At 33.4% G+C, this 17869-nt stretch overlaps 1 protein-coding gene across 6 annotated transcripts in view; it reads right to left on the bottom strand.

Moving 5' to 3' along the window:
* The window catches only part of Ralgapa1 (Ral GTPase activating protein catalytic subunit alpha 1), a 241944-nt gene that overhangs the window by 121704 nt on the left and 102371 nt on the right, over positions 1 to 17869 (bottom strand). For 4 of the 6 annotated variants that reach the window (XM_074068142.1, XM_074068145.1, XM_074068143.1 and 1 more), the window contains exon 17: positions 5667 to 5807. The exons of the other annotated variants lie outside the window; for them this stretch is intronic. In XM_074068142.1, coding sequence (XP_073924243.1) covers positions 5667 to 5807 — 141 coding nt within the window. The remainder of the gene's footprint in view (positions 1 to 5666; positions 5808 to 17869) is intronic. 6 annotated transcript variants of the gene reach the window in all.

Below are 17869 nucleotides of genomic sequence, written 5' to 3'. Positions count from 1 at the left end.
TTGATGATAGGAAAAAGAAATTCATTGATTTTATAAAGAATTATATACTTGTTTCCTTAGAGATAGAAAATTCTCCTGATTAGGCAAGAATTTAGATAGGAGAAGAGTGTGGCAAGAGACCATCTTCTGTCTTCTGATATTCAGAAAACAGAAGTACAAAGATGAAAATATAAAGTATTATTAGTAAAAAGCAATCTGTCCCCAAACATTAGCAGCTTTTTACACTGTGGCCTCAATGACCTGGAATAAACAGCAACAAAAATGGGAAACAATTTTTGAGAACTGGTTGGATCTACATACTTAATTAGAACATATCAACAGTTGGAGAAGTATACATAAAATACAACGCCTACCATTTCAAGTTTCCTTTTTTAGTTTCTTTTTCTTTTTTTGTGGTAGTGGGGTTGAACCCAGGGCCTCACAGATGCTATGCAAGCACTCTCCCACTTGAGCTACATCCCTAAGCTCTTCTTTACTTATTTGTTTCTAAATTATTTTATATCTCTTTTTTTTTATTAAGGTGTTATTTTTTGGCAGAAAGAGCAAATTTGCTTAAGAAAGATGACTGAGACTTCTGGCTTTTCTTTTATCTGAAAAGAAAAGCTGTGAGGCTTTGGCTACCAAATGCATAGAAATACAATCTAGTGCAGTAATGTTCAGTGACAGATAGGAGGAAGGCTAGGAGCATACTTGCCCAGTCACCAGTATCAGCTGACATATAAAAAGGGATGTTAAGTGTTTGTGCAACCCCCAGTATACTGTATGGAAATCAAGGACCTGAGAAAGTGAATTCTTTCAATTGTTAAAGATGAGTCTTATGTGTCAGAGTGGCATAATGGCAATGCCCTTAAATTGGTCCCATAGGTATTCGGTTATTCAACTAAGTTAGTTTATAGCTGTATATAAAGTTATATTGCACAACACTGCACTCATAACAATGTAGGTAGAACAGACACGTAAGAATCATGCAAAAGAAAAAAAGGGCTAGCCCAAAACAGGGCACTTTGAAAACTGACAGTCCTTTTAAAGATTTTAGTATGTTTAAAACACACACACACACACACACACACACACACACACACACACAGGGAGGATTAAAAGGAGTTTCATTTTACCTCCCTCCAAAAGTATCAAGAGTATAAAGTATACACTTTTGTTCTTTTTGTTTTTTTGTTGTTTGTTTGTTTTAGAGATAGGGTCTTTTTAGGTAAACAGGCTGGCCTCAAACTCAAGATTTTCCTGATTCGGCCTCCTGAGCACTGGGACTGATTGCAGGTGTGTACCAACATGCCAGGCTTAGGTAAATATTTTTCTGAGAGAATTTTATTCCTAATCAAAAACTAGAGTGACTGTTCATGAGGATTTCAATTTTATTTTATTTTTGTGGTGAAACAGTCACAGAAACCTCAACTCTTGACCTCAGTAGTATGAGTTCATTAAGGCTTGCAAACACAACATAAAACCATGAAAAACCAGTTTTCCTTTATGTAGTTTACTTTCCTTATTAGTTCTTTTATTTTATTTTTAAGACAGTCTCATTAAGTATAAGGTGGCCTAGAATTTGCTATGTAGCCCATGCTAGCCTTGATCAGCTGATCCTCCTGCCTGTTTCTTAAATGCTGGGTTCAGGAGGCATGTGCCACCATGCATGGCTTCCCTCTGACTTGAGTGTACATCAATGGTTTATACATGAAAAAAAATTTTTTTTTTTTTGCAGTGCTGGAGCCTTCAGTATGGAAGGCAAGTGCTCTCTACCACTGAACGTTAGTCCTTAGCTCTGTACATCAAACTATTCCAAACTAAACTTAATCAAACTTTGGAAAACCCTACAGAATTAACTAGTTGGACTGACTGACAATCCATGACTTTGGTGATTTTCATTTATTAAATTAGTACTATTTTTACAAATCTCTACTCCTATAACTCATTTTTCTCCTCTCCCTCTCTTCCACCAAACCCTTGAAGAAGCAAACTTATGCCTTCAGTTTGACTCCATGAACCGCAGGGCAATAATCACTCCAATAAATCAGATCACTACACTGTATACTTGTATAAGAATAATACTATTTGATTTTCATAGTTCTAATTTTTAATTAGGGAACTAGTCCAAAGTTTTCCTGACTTGTCTTCTTTGGAACCTTAATGCTACAGGATGTCAATATATGTACCTAGAAAGATGCTCTAGGCTTAAATAAATCTGAGAAATATTAGATTATGCAGGGATTTTTTTGATGGTACTGGGATTTGAACTCAGTGTCTTGCCCTTGCTTAGGCAGGCACTAGACTACTTAAGCCATGCCCCTAGCACGCTCTCCTTTAGGCATTTTTCTAATGGGGCTGGCTTGGACTGTAATCCTGTTTATACTTCCCCTTGGCTGGGATAATGGGCAGACTGAGAGGGGTTCCAAAGAACCATTTGCACCTCCTGTGTAGCTACTGACAGGTATGATCAGCAGCCATGATCAGCTACAGTTTTTAAAAAAAAAAAACAGGACTCTGGAGGCCTTCAATATATTGATGGACACTGTGCATCTTTAACATTTTCTTTCTCTACATCTATGAAAATACCCTAAATTTCTACATCATCTTGAAAAATGGTGGTTTCAAAAATGGGGTGCTGCTATTTTAAAATGATGTTTCTTGCCTCTTACAAGTCCTAAAAGAAAAATGAATTTTAATTCAGGTTTTCTTTTATATTTTACAAGTACACATGTATAAAAACTAGTAGGAAAAATTATCAGTAAATAAGCAACAGTTTTGCTTATATATATCCATGTTTAAAATGAGCATTTATTATTACCGGTCCAGTATAGAATGTTTTGTTTTAGTGACTGGTGTCTCAGCATTGTTTACATCTTTAAATTTATCACAGAAGGCATTTTATCTCAAACAGCGAAAACAAAAACAGTAAGTAACATTTAGAAAATTCTTTCAGATGAGCCTGTATTCTCAGATACCTGGGAAGCAGAGATCAGTAGCACCATGGTTTGAAGCCAGCCTATGCAAAATTTAGCAAGACCTCATCTCAACAAACCAGGCATGGTGGTACACACATATAATCTCAGCTATGCAAAAGGCATAGGTATGAGGATCATGTGGTCAGGGGAACTGCAGTCTGAGTTCACAGACAAAAAAAAAGAACACGACCCTATCTGAAAAATAAAAAAGGGGCATGGCTCAAGTGGTAGAGCGTTTGTTCAATAAGCATAAGACCTTGAGTGCACTACCAAGAAAACCCCTTAAACAAAAAATTCTTTTTAAACATTCTTAATAAATGTTTAAATCATAAAAATGTTTTTAAAAGATAGTATTTCTGAATTATGTATTTACAGCAAAGCAAGAATTCTGAAACAGGAACTTCTTATGCTGGCAAAGGCAGTACTTTTAACCATTTAAAAGGGAACAACCTTTTGCTTATTTTAGCTTTTTAAAAATATTTTCTCACTTAAGATGACTATTTTCCAAAGTATTTAATCTGCAGACAAAAAACTTTATAAAGCATGAAAACTGTGAGGGAAAAAAAAAGCAAGCTTTCTGATAGTTTTTTAAGACAGAAGAGTAGCTCATCAAACCAATTTTTTTTTTCTTTTTTTGTATTTAAACCTCAAGCTTGGTAGGCAGGCACTCTACCACTTGAACCAAGTCACCAACCCTTTTTCGCTTCAGTTATTTTTCAGGTGGGGCTTCATGTTTTTGTTTGGGCCTGCCTCAAACTGTGTACATATAGCCCTCTGCCTACTTGGGGTCACAGGAATGCACAACCCTAGGTCTTGCTGTCTTCTGAGCTTTGCCTCCCAAGAACCTGGGATTACAGGTGAGAGCCACCACTCCCAGCCTGATACAATCAAACTTTTAAGAGTTAGTGGTTACCACCTATACTCACATGGGAAGGTACAGGGCTTAAATAAAGCCCCGAAGAAACAAAATATCCAAATTCTTTTTATGTAGTTAAGCACTACATGTAACAAAAATTTGTGTCATTTTCTCCCACTTGTTAGAATTTATGTTACATTATTCCTTCTATCTTCTAACTGTCCTACTGTTTTGCACTGATAGCTTAAAATATCTAGGTTGCCTAGTATAAAATTTATTCCTTCATACATTAAATATTTTTTGAGTGCCCGAGGTTTGGATTGAGGCCAAATTTTCTATTTTATTATTGCCATCAATTAAAATGCAAAAAAACCCAATATGAATTTAATTATAAACTATTTCTACATAACTGTATTATGGTTTCAAAGTAATACTTAAGTGCTTTTCAAAACATAGAACTATTCTGAAGTAACTATTACCCATCAAAGTATCCTGAACTATAAAACACAAGCATAACATAGCCTATAATTGAATGTTTATTTTCCCATTTGGAGAATGCAAATTCTAAGTTTTGTCATTTACAATATTTTCAAAGAAAACCAAATGTAAGACACTGTTAAATATGCAGATACACAATTCTCAATTATTTTACCCTTGCTGGATTAGAGGAAATCTCTAATCTTAATGGAATTAGAGATAATAGAAGGAACTATCCCTGAAATATCATCATTAATAAAAATGTACCTTCCCTCACAGATCCTCCAATTCAACAGGAACTTGAAAGGCTTAAAAAAAAAGCAAAAACTACCAACAACCTCACCAAAAGTGGCAATGTCAGGGAAAGTACGAGTAAATTTCACTGAACTAAGACATTGCATAATAACTGTATTCAACACGAATTTGTTTTTGTCCAAAACATGAGACACTGTATGGATTTTTTTCACACACAAAAAATTTTAAAGGTGAAAATAATCTATGGTGATGGAAATTAAGAAATGGTTGTGTATGTGGAGGCACGGAGTGGGAGGTTACTGACATAGATAGGTAAGGAAATTTTAAGGTAATGGAAATGTTCCATATTTTGTTCAGATGATGGTGAATAGAGGTGTATAGAATTCTCATAACCCAATGAGCTGAATCCAAGATCTATGCATTTTATTATATGTTAATTAACCCTTAATAAAAGAACATGCCATCCAGTACTGAGGATCAGAGACCTGAGGCAGAATGGGAAAGCCAAGCAGGCTTTCAAGCTGCTTGAACTCAGGACTTCATAATTAGTATTCTATAAATTAGTATTAGTATTATACTATATTATTAACATATGTTATATATTAGTATATATAAATTACATATTAGTATTCTAATGTAAATACAAAGATTTATTTCAAAACAACATTTAGATTATGTTCTTTTCCTAATGATTAATATACAGGATGAAAGAAATTATTCAAGATTTGCTGTATCATGAGTCAAAACAATGGAAAATTTAAAGTCAAGGCTCTAATTATCTTCTGTCATTTCTTGTGAGACATCTATGATATAAATATTTAATATTACTAATTTTAATCACCTGAGAGAAAAAAAAATCAAACAAAGCCAAAACAATGGCTATTCACAACCCAAAATATTGGACATTGGCACAGCACTAAACTTCGCACTTCCAGAATGAACTGCAAGGATAGCATTAGAGTTCAAATAACTCAAAATGTTGATTTCTCAATTATTTCCCAGTTTTCCACACCTCCCCCAAAGAAATTAACTTTGAAGAGTTTATTTGATTAAGCAAAATTTGAAAGCAGAGGATTAACAAGTGAAAAAGGTGGTGCAGAAATTAGCAGAGGTGGCACTACCTGAAAGCTCATCAGAAAGGGGAGTGAGAACAATATCAGGCAAGAAGGGTTTGGAAGTATGGATCAGAACAGGAGCACTTTTAGCACTGCGTATATAGGCCGATGGCAGAGCACATTCACCAATGGATCGGCTTCTCATGGCTTCAAAAAAGGAAAAGAAAGAAGTGGGGAAGGAAAAAAGAAGAATGACTATAATGAAAGGCTTGTGTCACAGAAAAAGCAGCAACAGAGAAAACTAAAAGATACAAAGGAAGGAAATTTTAAATTAAAACATTTCAGCACGCAGCAAATACTGGCAAGCTGTAAGAAAAGAAATCAGAGAACACACATTTTGAATGTAAATTTTTTGGTATAAAGCAGGAAAATGCTTTGCATTATTAGCAATTACAACAGCACAGCATTAAAAATCAGCAGACACTTCAGTACTGTTTTCAAAACCAAGAACTGAAAATTTTGTTGAATGGATACATTGAAAAGAACTCAACATCATTCATTTAAAGGAATTTTGAGTGCAATATTTGGTAATTTCTCTAGGCAATTCTGAGCCATTCTTCTTAATGAAACTGAATTCTAAGAACAAATCATTCCTATTTTCCAAATCACTAATAGGACTTTTTCAGAAAATTTTATGCAATTCATGATCAAAAGGATTTGCTCTCATAGTTAGCATTTGTTCCTAGTTGGAAGAAAATGCTTAATCAAATCACTATCTCTTACTTAATACAATAAAGTATAACAGTGTAATTAAATTTTTTAAGAAGAAACACAGAAAACAATTTACAATCAACATTAATAATTTAGTTCTTGAAAAAAGACAATTCTATATTCATTAAATTCACCAACTTATATGAAAACTTAATATATTACTTTTCTAAAATTGTATTTGTAGTTGAATTTGATAATTTCTTAAATAGTCACTAGTTCACAAAGTTAAAATAAATTTTAGTTCACTCAGAAATAAGGAACAATTTAAACTTCCCAGAGATTTTAACTATTAATTTAAGAATTACTAAGTAGAGATGCATATATTATTATATATGAATAGAATGTCTAAATATATTGTATACCATTCAGTGTAACAGTAATGGGCCAAAAAAAGTTTAAATATTAATACCAATTCAAAATCCTGGGCTTCCTGATTACTGAAAACACTCAGTTCCCTGATGGTGAATTTCCTTACCCTGTCACACAGGTCTTCATGACTTGGTAACAACCAACCACTCATGGAAACTTCACATCCTTCTACTGTCCCATGCTGCTGCCACACAGAATTTTATATTGATTGCTTCCTAAAAAGTCCATGCTCTTTCATCCTAATACCATGACTTTGTGTTACTAACATCCTTGGTCCCCTTTCCTTCCTGACAAACTCTCTCATACTTGAGCTATCATCTTGCTTAAGGTTTTTTTTTTTCTTTCTTTCTGGCATTTCTATACAATTATTTAACTTACTGACAACACAGCAATAAAAACAAGTAAGAATTTCTGATTTTGCAATGGTTACTATCTGTTTCTAAGCAGACTAGCTATTTTTACATTAACCTCCTCAAATTTTCAAATGCAAGAACTATATTCTGTTTGAATTAATCCCTGGTGCCTGATATCTGTGAATTCAATAAATTTTAATGAATATTGATATTCGAGTAGGCATTTAGCAAAATCATTTGAAAAGCAAAGTTTCAGACTGTGAACTTATAGAAGAAAACAAAAATCAAAAAGCATAAGCCATACAAGTATTCTACAGTTTACAACCAGAAAAGAATCATAGATTTTTTTAATTCATAAGAAAATTATGAAGGTTGATAAAATAAAGGGTTTTTTTCTTATTGTTGTTGTACTGGGTGTACAAACAATTTATTGGTTGTGACATTTACAAAGAAGTTTTTACAATACATCATAGTTGAATTCATACCCTCCAACATTCTCTCTAAAATAAAGGATTTTTAAGGGCTATTTTTTTTTTAGGTACATCTATGTGCAGCAAGGTGCTGGAATAGTTGGAATGGTTATGAAACCTGTAACAATTTGCCTTCAGTGTATGGTTTGCCATGTAATATATTAAAAAGGTAAGTGCATTTTAAAAGTGAACCCATAATAAAATGTCAGAATCTGACCCTATTTGAGTTTTCCTGCTAACTTCTTTTCCTTCTTGTAAAAGTTATCAACACTTTCATAGTCCAATTTGGAATAATAAAAGTTAGGCTGCATTCAACATAATCACTCATTAAAACTTGTTAAAGAAAATATCCAAACACTCAAGCAAAATAAAGTGCTGCTTACACAGAAGGTACAATTCGTCTGTGGTGTATTCAGATGTGATTTTTAAGAGTCTCATGCTCTATTGAATGAGCTAGCCGGACGCACACATAATGTGATTTTTAAAGACTTTTTTAAAAAAAAGAGCAGAATCAAGTTTTAGATTCCACAGGGAATTTATACAATTTTAATGTTTTTTTCCGTAGGGAATAACAATTCCTTTGACTCCTTTTTTCCTGCCACCACCTTGAAGAAGAGCTGGGGCATTTTCTTCATTTTTTTCTGTCTTTTCAGTGGCATACATTTGTATTATAATCCTGAATGAATTCTTCAAAACTATAACCCTTTTGTTACTAAACTGTGGATATTTATGCATATCTAGAAGTCTATCTAGTGTCTCACATCTGTGCAACAATCACTATAGAAAATTATTTACAATGAATTTGTTATTGAGACTTTTGGGGACTTACTAATCCAAACACTTAAAGATACTGACATTCCGATCACTGCACACATTACTAAGCCACATCCATCATCGATATTAAACCTGCAGGCATGGAAAAGATAACATTGAAAGGCATCAAACTCATGAGCATGCCTATTTTTGAAAACATCCTATTTTCCTGCATCTCCCCAATAGAAGAAAGTAAGAAATAGAAAATAATGTGTTCTTTGTAAATTCATGATGGACCATACAGGACGCCTTAAAAACTGTAACTTTTGCTCCAGAATTTACATATAGCATAAGAAACTCATGGACAGCAAAAGTGACATACCATTAAAATCACATAAATATACAACTCTAAAAGCAAGCATGAAGAAGGCAAGTATAACATGTTCCCATTTCCAAATATTAGATATATTTCTCTCAATTTTAAAATTTTATTCACATATACTTATTTAAGAAGTAAATTATGACATTTCTACACATTCATACAATGTACTTTGACAGTTAACTTATAATCACAGTACTATTATTATTACTTTTTTAACCAGATCCTCTTCCATTTCTCTAGTAGTCCCCCTTTTACTTTCATGACTTTGTTTTTCTTTCTCTCCCCTTAACATCCACAAATGAGATAAAACATATACTACTTGTGGGACAGACTTATTTCACTTAATATGATCTGTGTTTCTAACCATTTTCCTGCAAATGATGTAATTTCATTCTTAGGGCTGAGTAAAACTCCATTCATCCACTAATAGGCACTTAGGCTGATTCCATAAACTGGTCATTGCAAATAGGGTGGTGATAAACATGGCTATACAGGTATCTCTATTATAAGCTGCATTTGACTCTTTTGGGTATACACTCAGAAGTGGTATGACTGGATCACACAGACAGTCTATTTTAAACTTCTGAGGAACCTCCTTACTGATTTCCATTGTGGCTGGATTAATTTATATCACCACCAACAGTAAATAAAGGTTACTTTTTCCCTGGGTCTGCTAGCATTTCTTATTTTTTTTGTTTTTCTGATGATAGCAATTCTAACTTGGCTTTGATGGAATCTCAGTGTAGTTTTGATTTGTACTTTAACAATAGGAAGGATATTGAATATCTTTTCATGAATTATTGGCCATGTGTCCTCAGTTCCATTGCCAATTTATTGGTTGGATTATTTGATCTTTTGGTGTTCAATGTTTGGAGTTCTTTATATATTCATTATATATATTCTAGATACCGATCCCATTAGCTGAATATCTAGCAAAGATTTTCTCCCATTCTGTAGGCTATATCTTTGCTTTGTGTTTTTGTTTTCTTTTTTTCACTGGGGTTTTTCAAACCCCAGCACCACTGGGTTTGAACTTAAGGGTTCATGCTTGCTAGGCAGGCACTCCACAGCTCACGCCATGCCTCTAGCACTTTTTGCTCTGTTACTCCGGAATAGGGTCTTGCTTTGTGCCCATGCCAACTTGGACCATGATCCTCCAAAGCTGGGATGACAGGCATGTGCCATCATACACTCTTTATTCTATTGAGATTGAGTCTCACTAACTTTTTTGCTGGCCTCACACCATGATCCTCTTGATTTTCATCTCTCAAGTACCTAGTATTTACAGGTGTGAGCCACCAGTACCTGGCTTGATTGTTTCTTTTGCCGAGCAAAAGCTTTTTAATTTGATGCAATCTCTTTTGTCAATTCTTGCTCTTATTTTCTGAGCTACTGGAGTCTTATTCAGAAACTCATTGGCTGTTATTTTTAAGTGCTTCTTGTGTATTTTCCGCTAGTAATTTTAAAGATTGAGGTCTTACATCAATGTTTTTAATCCATTTTTAGTTGATTGTTGTTCAGGGTAAAAGATAAGGATCTAGTTTCAGTCTTCTACATGTGGATAACCAGTTTGTTAAGAGGACTTGTTAAAGAGGCAATGTTTTTTCCAACATATGTTTTTGGTGCTTTTTTGAAGAATCAGATGGCAAACCCTGCTTGGGCTTACTTCTGGATCTTCTATTCTATTCCACTGGTTCATGTGTCTGTTTGTGTGCCAGTGCCAGTCTGTTTTTGTTGCTATTGTTCTGTAGTATAGCTTGAAGTCAAGTATTGTGACACATCTAGCATTGACCTTTTTGCTCAAGATTGCTTTGGCTACTCAGAGTCTTTTGTGTTTCCGCATGAATTTGGGATTTTCTTTTCTATCTCTATGAAGAATGTGATTGGAATTTTGATGGAGACTACAATGAGTTTGTGTATCACTTTTGGTAATACGGCAAATTTAACAATATTAATTTTGCTGATACAGAAACATAGGGGTTCTTCTAGCTAGCATTTGTTGCCCTTAACACAGAGAAACTAAAGCAGATACCTTAAAGCAACTGAGGCCAATAGGAAAAGGGGAACAGGTATTAGAGAAAAGGTTAGATCAAAAAGAATTAACCTAGAAGGTAACACCCACGCACAGGAAATCAATGTGAGTCAATGCCCTGTATAGCTATCCTTATCTCAACCAGCAAAAACCCTTGTTCCTTCCTATTATTGCTTATACTCTCTCTACAACAAAATTAGAAATAAGGGCAAATAGTTTCTGCTGGTATTGGTGGGGGGTGGAGAGGGAGGGGGCGGAGTGGGTGGTAAGGGAGGGGGTGGGGGCAGGGGGGAGAAATGAACCAAGCCTTGTATGCACATATGAATAATAAAAGAAAAATGAAAAAAAAAAAAAGAAACATAGGGGTTCTTTCTATCCTCTAGTCTTCTACAATTTCTTTCTTTAATGCTTTATAGTTTTCACTGTAAAGGTCTGTAACATCTTTGATTATGTTTATGTCTGGGTATTTTCTTTTTATTGAGGCTACTGTGAATGGCCTCCAAAAATAAAAACCTAAGTTTTTTCTTCCCACCAAGTTCATTCTTGATGTATGGAAAAACTATTGATTTTTGTATGTAGAGTTTGCACTTGTTACTTGGCTGAAAGTGTATATCAGATCTGAGTCTTCTAGTGAAATCTTTATGGTCTTTTAAGTATAGGACCATATCATCTACAAACAAGGACAGTTTGACTTCTTTACTATTTATATTCCTTTTATTTCTTTTTCTTGCCTTATTATTCTTACAAAGAACTCAAACACTATCTAATAAAAGACTGTCACTTTCCTGATTTTAGAGGAAATGCTTTCCATTTTTCCCCATTCAGAATAATATTGACTATAGGTCTGTCATATATAGCCTTTATAATGTTGAGGTATGATCCTATATCCCTAATTCCTTCAGGGCTTTTATTATGAAGGGATACTGGACTTTGTCAAAGGCTTTTCTGCATCAATTGAGATATTTGTGTAATTCTTGTCCTTGATTCTGTTTATGCATATTATATTTATCAATTTGTGTGTGTTAAATCATCCTTGCATTCTTTGAATGAAACCAACTTGATCATAATGTATGACCTTGTTGACATATTATTGAGTTTGAGTTGTAGGTGTTTTCCTGAGGATTTTTTCATCTAGAAAACTGGCCTAAACTTTTGAGGTTTTGTGTGTGTGTGTGTGTGTGTGTGTGTGTGTGTACTTATCTGGTTTTGGTATTAGGGTAAAATGGCTTCATGGAATGAGCTTACCAATGTTTCTTCCCTTTGCATTTTGTGGAATTGTCTGAGGAGCACTGGTGTCAGTTCTTTAAAGGTCTGGTAAAAAATTCAGTAGTAAATTCAACTGGTTCTGGGCTTTCCTGTGCTGGGAGAGTTTTTTTTTTAATTACTATTATAATCTTGTTGCTCATTATTGATTTGTTTAAGTCTATTGTATCTTTTTGGTTCAAACTGGGTAGCCATGTATGTCTAGCAATTTATCTATTTCTTTTAGATTTTCCCAATTAGTAGAATATAAATTTTCAAAATATTACCTAATTCTCTGGATTTCAGTAGTATCTGTTGTAATGTTATCTTTTATTTCTCTAATTTTATTAGTATGTGTCTTCTCTCTCTCATTTTGTAAGTTTGGCTGAGGGCTTGTGTCCATCTCTTGCTTAAATTTTCAAAGAACCAACTCTTTGTCACAGTGATCCTTTGTATTATTCTTTTCAGTTTCCATTTCATTAATTTTAGCACTAATCTTTATTATTTCTTTCCTTCTACTAATTTGGGGGTTGACTTATTTGCCTAAGACCTTGAGGGGCATAATTAGTTTATGTGAGATTTCTGACTTTTAAAGGCACTCATAGCTATAATTTCCCTCCTAGAAGTACATTTGTTGGACTTGTTGTATCTCAAAGGTTTCCATAAGTTATGTTTTCACTTTCACTTCATTCTAAGAATTTTTAAATTTCTCTTCTGATTTCTTCAATAATCATTGAAGAGTATACTGCCCTGCACCATCTCCATGTGTTTGTATATTTTCTGTAGTTTCTCTTGTTGATTCCTGGTTCAATACCACTGTGATCTAATAAAATGCAAGAAGTTACTTCCACTTTCCTTATTATTTGTTAAGACTTGCTCTATGTCCTAAAACATGACCTATTTTGGAGAAAGTTCCATGGGCTGTTAAGAAGAACATGTATTCTGCAGCTGTCGGGTGGAATATTTTTTAGATGTCTGTATGTCCATTTGATCTATAGTGTGATTGAACTCTAGTGTTTCTTTTATTTTTTTGTCTGGATGACCTATATATTGGTGAGAGTGGGATACTGCAGTCACTCATTATTATTGTGCTAACATCTATCTGTGCCTCTATGTCCAGCAGTATTTAAGAAATTGGGTACATCAAGGAACAATGATATATGTTTATATGTAAAATTCACATTATGTGTACATTCCTGTCCATAGGCAGAAATACATTTAAAGTCCCCAAATATAGGCCCATTATTATAATAAATATAAACTAAGACCAAAATATGAAAACAAAAGTGATATATTTGCTCCAAAATTTGAATACTAGGTTCTAAATCATAAATGCAACTAAGTTACATTGCTTCTCGTGAACATGTTCTAAAACTATTCCTAAATTTATTATAATCTCTTAATATTTATTGGCATAAGTAAAAACCTAGATATGCTCTTGAAATAAAACTTTTAGTTTTTAAACATAGGTGAAATATTAGTTGCAAAATTTCTCTTGGGCTGCAGTTGTGGCTCAAATGGTAGAATGCCTGCCTAGCAAGCATGAGGCCCTGAGTTCAAACCCCCTTATTGCCCCTCAATTTTTTTCCTCTTAATAAAGCTATTCTCAGTATTTTGGGAAGAAAGACTTACGCCATTTTTAATGCTAAATATTTTTTGAGTGCAGACAAGAACCCATTATCATTTTTAAGTGAAAATATCAATAAATTCTCTCAGACCCTCTACCTAAAAATTCTAGAAGGCACTAGTAAAATAAGCCTTTGACTACCATGTGATAAAATAACTATTTTGCCAATTTCAATATCAAATATACTTGTATCCTCATGAACTTTAAGTACATGCTTAGATCAGTTTAGCCCACTAATATAAACAAAGCTGTATAGTTTAAATTAGTATGAAAGGTTATCTATCAATCTACTGAATAATTCAGAATTATGGGAAAGAATATCATAGTTTTAACAAAAGAGGAATTAGGTTTGTTATTAAAGGGAATGATGCATAAACGAGAAATGTAAATTAAAAGCAAAGAAATGCTATCCATGACCGATTTCTCCCAAATACAAGTCATAAAGTAATTAAAAAGAAGAGATTCACTTGAAAAAAATAAATTTTTCACAGGCAAATTTATGGTTATTTCAAATGTTTGAGTTTCTTTCTATTCCAAAAGAATATATACATTTCTTTAAAGAATACAGTTTCTAAAGCAGTTTTAGATTTACAGAAAAAAATAAGTGGCAAGTACAAAGAGTTCCCATATATCCCCTTCTACCTCTCCACCAGTTTCCCCAATTATTAACATCCTGTAATAGGGTGGTACATTTGCTACAATTAATGAGCCAATATTGATACATTATTGCTAACAAAAATCCAACTCACTTTAGGGATCACTCTTAGTGTTATAGTACATTCTGTAGGTTTTGACAAATATAAAGTATCATAAAAAATAGCTTATCTCTAAATATCCTTTGTCCTGTACATATTCACCCCTCCTCTTTGTCCTGATGCCTTCCCCTATATAATGTTATAATTCTTTCACAGTTTTGCCTCTTCCGGAATGTCAGAGTTGAAAGCATAACAATGTGAATGTAGCCTTTTCAGACTGGTTTTTTTGACTAAGCAGTATGCATTCAGAATTCCTGTTTTTTGCATGGCCTGAGAGCTCATTTCTTTTATCACTGAATAATATTCCACTGTGTGGATATGCCAGTTTGTCCATTTGCCTACTAAAGGATATCTTAGGTAATTATAAATAAAATTACTATAAATATTTGAGTGCAGACATTTGAATGGATATGTTTCAAACTCTATGTAAATACCAAGGAATACTATGCCTGGATCATGTTTGGTTTTGTAAGACACTATCTTTCTTCTAATGTGCCTATATCATTTTCCATTGTCATCATCAATAAGAGTTTCTGTTGCTACACATTCTTACCACCATTTGGTGTTGTCAATCTTTGGCTATTAGTGGATATATGGTAGAATCTTGTTTTAATTTGTAATTACCTAATGACAGGATGTTGAGCAGCTTTTTGTATGCTTATTTACCACGTGTATGTCTTCTTTGGTAAAATATCTGTTCAGATCTTGTTCAAGAGAGCTGTTTTGAGTTTCAAGAGTTCTTTGCATATTATGGATCCAATCATTTATTATATACATGTTTTGCAAAGAATTTTTTGCAGTCTACAGCTTGCTCTTTTTTCACAGAGCAAAAGTTTTTAATTTCAATGAAGTCCAACTTAGTAAATTTCTTTCAGATTTGTTTTGATGTTGGATCTTAAAATTCATCGACAAACAAGAATCTTAGAGTTTCTTCTGTTACCTTTTAGGTGCCATACTTTTGTGCTTTACACTTAGGTCTGTGATCCATTTTGAGTTAGTTTTGTTGAAAGGTATTAGTTCTGTGTCTAGATCTTTTTGTGCATGTGGATGTCCAGTTACCATAGCAACGTTTTTTGAAAAGACCTTCCTTTCTCCATCAAATTGCCTTTGTTCCCTTGCTCCTTCCTAGACCACTGGACTCTAGTTATATTGTCTGTTTCTAAAATACCTACTTGATTCCACTTATCTTTTCACCCACACCACACTGTCTTGATTATTGTTGCTTTGTAGTAAGTTTTGAAATCAGTTTTTTATCACTCCACTGAATTCATTCTTCTTTAATATTGTGTTGACTATTCTGGACCTTTTGCCCTTCCATATAAACATTAAAATTAATTTGCTAATATTCACAAAATAACTTAAGAATTTTGGATTGTGTTAACTACACAGATTAAGTTAGGAAGACCTAATATGTTGCCAATGTTTCTTATCCATGTACATGAAATCTTTCTTTATTGATTTACATCTTCTCTGACTTCTTTCATTAGAGGTTACAGGTTTGTAATTTTCATTATGCAGATTTGTGATCTAATATCTGGCAACCTTGCTATATTTGCTTATCGATTCCAGGAGGCTGTTTTCTTTCAGATTTTCTACATAATGTAATTATCTACAACGAAAATTTTGTTTACTCCTTCCCAACTTGTTTGTCTTTTCTTGTTTTACTGAATTAGAAAGAATACTGAATAGGAGTGGTGAAAGTGGGTAACACTGCCTTATTGCTGACCTTAGAAAAGAATTTAATATGCCAGGCATGGTAGTACATGCCTGTAATGCCAGCACTAGGTAGATTGGGCAAAAGGACTGCAAGATTGAGAACAGCCTACATAGAGACACTGTCTCCAAGGAAGGAAAAAAAAAAAAAAGAATCTAGTTTCTCACCATTAAACATGATATTAGAGAGAGTTTTTTAAAGCAGATTTATCAAGTTGGTAAGAATTTTTACCCCAAGTAGGTAATGAATTTTGAAAAAATACTTTTCCTACATCTTATTAATGTGATCACATGGTTTTCCTTTCTTGCTTTTTTAAGGAGCTGATCTGCGTTAGGGCAATGCTGGCCTCACAGAAAGAATTAGTAAATATTTCCTCTAGTTTATTAGCTAGAATTACAAATGTAAACCACTGCATCTGGCCCTTAAACTCTTCTTTGTCTTCATGCTGCAGTGTCACTGCAATGTATTGAAGTATGGATTTCTATTTCTTTATTCTGTTTAAATACTACGTGCTTCTATTGGCATAGACTCATATATTCCATCAATTCTTTATTATTCTTGAAATACTGCCTCTCCTTCATTCTCTCTTTCTGGAATTCCAATTAGATATATTAGATCCTGTCATATTCTACATACTTCTTACCCTTTCTTTTGTATTCCATAGTTTCCTGAGTAATTTCCTCAAATCTCTCTTCTAGGTCACTGATGCTCTCTTTAGTTACCTCTCATCTGTCATCTAATCTATGAATTGATTATGAATTCATTATGATTGTGTTTATTCTTTTGGCAATTACATTTTTATTTCTATAAGGTCTAATTTTTTCTCTTTTAAAATTATTTTTATGAATCTATCTTTTTTCTTTAAACATTTCAAAAATGGCTGCATGTTGCAGTCTGAAAATTATATTTCACTATTAGGTATTAAAATCTGTTCAAGGACTAAATCTGTTTTCTTATTGCTAACTCACTTACATAGTTTCCTTGTTATTTTTAATAATCTTTGTGAGCTTATATTTGGTTTATTTTAACCTGTGGGATTTCTGAATTGAGAGTGCACTCTTCCAAGATAATTTACATTTGTTAGAAATCAATCTTTTGCCTTTATCAAGATCCCCAGTTTAATATAAAAGTCTTTAATTTAGTCCTTCAAACCAAAGTCTTAGTCTGTATCTCAGAAATGATTATCAGTCATTTGCTTCAAGGTCATGCTACTTTTCCTGTGTGCTTATTACTATATTCCATTTTTAGCACATGGCTAGTTTGGATAGGAAAGTAGAGTTAAGAAGGAGAGTCTTGGGCTGGTGGAGTGGCTCAAGTAATAGAGTGCCTGCCTAGCTAAGCATGAGGCCCTGAGTTTAAGCCCAGTACTGACAAAAAAAAAAAAAAAAAAAAAAGGAAGGAGAGTCTTGGAGATTTCTCTAACTCTTTGCAGACAGCTATTTTACAAAAAGGTAGTAGGAATATCTAATAGCTCCAGCATATCCAGAACAACAAGTTTACTATATTGTAACTCTTTCTTCCTAATCTTTTATTAAGAAAAATTTCAAACACAGAAAAAGTTAAAAATTTAAAACAATGTATAGAGGCATATCTAGATTCAAAAGCTGGTAACATTTAACCAAATTTGCCTTATCTTTCTTGTGTGTATATACGTTTTCACTGAAGTATTTGAAAGTAAAACTGCAAGTACCATGACTCTTCATTCCCTAAATACTACAGAATTCATATATGGTAAGGTCATCCTCCTATATAACCAAAACATCTAAAAAAATTAACAAAAATTTCATTATATCATTTAATA

The sequence above is a fragment of the Castor canadensis genome, chromosome 3 (genome assembly GCF_047511655.1).
Source record: "Castor canadensis chromosome 3, mCasCan1.hap1v2, whole genome shotgun sequence".
In the NCBI taxonomy this organism is placed as follows: domain Eukaryota; kingdom Metazoa; phylum Chordata; class Mammalia; order Rodentia; family Castoridae; genus Castor; species Castor canadensis.
The sequence above is the reverse complement of the archived record's forward strand: the minus strand, read 5'-3'. Positions and strand labels throughout refer to the sequence as shown.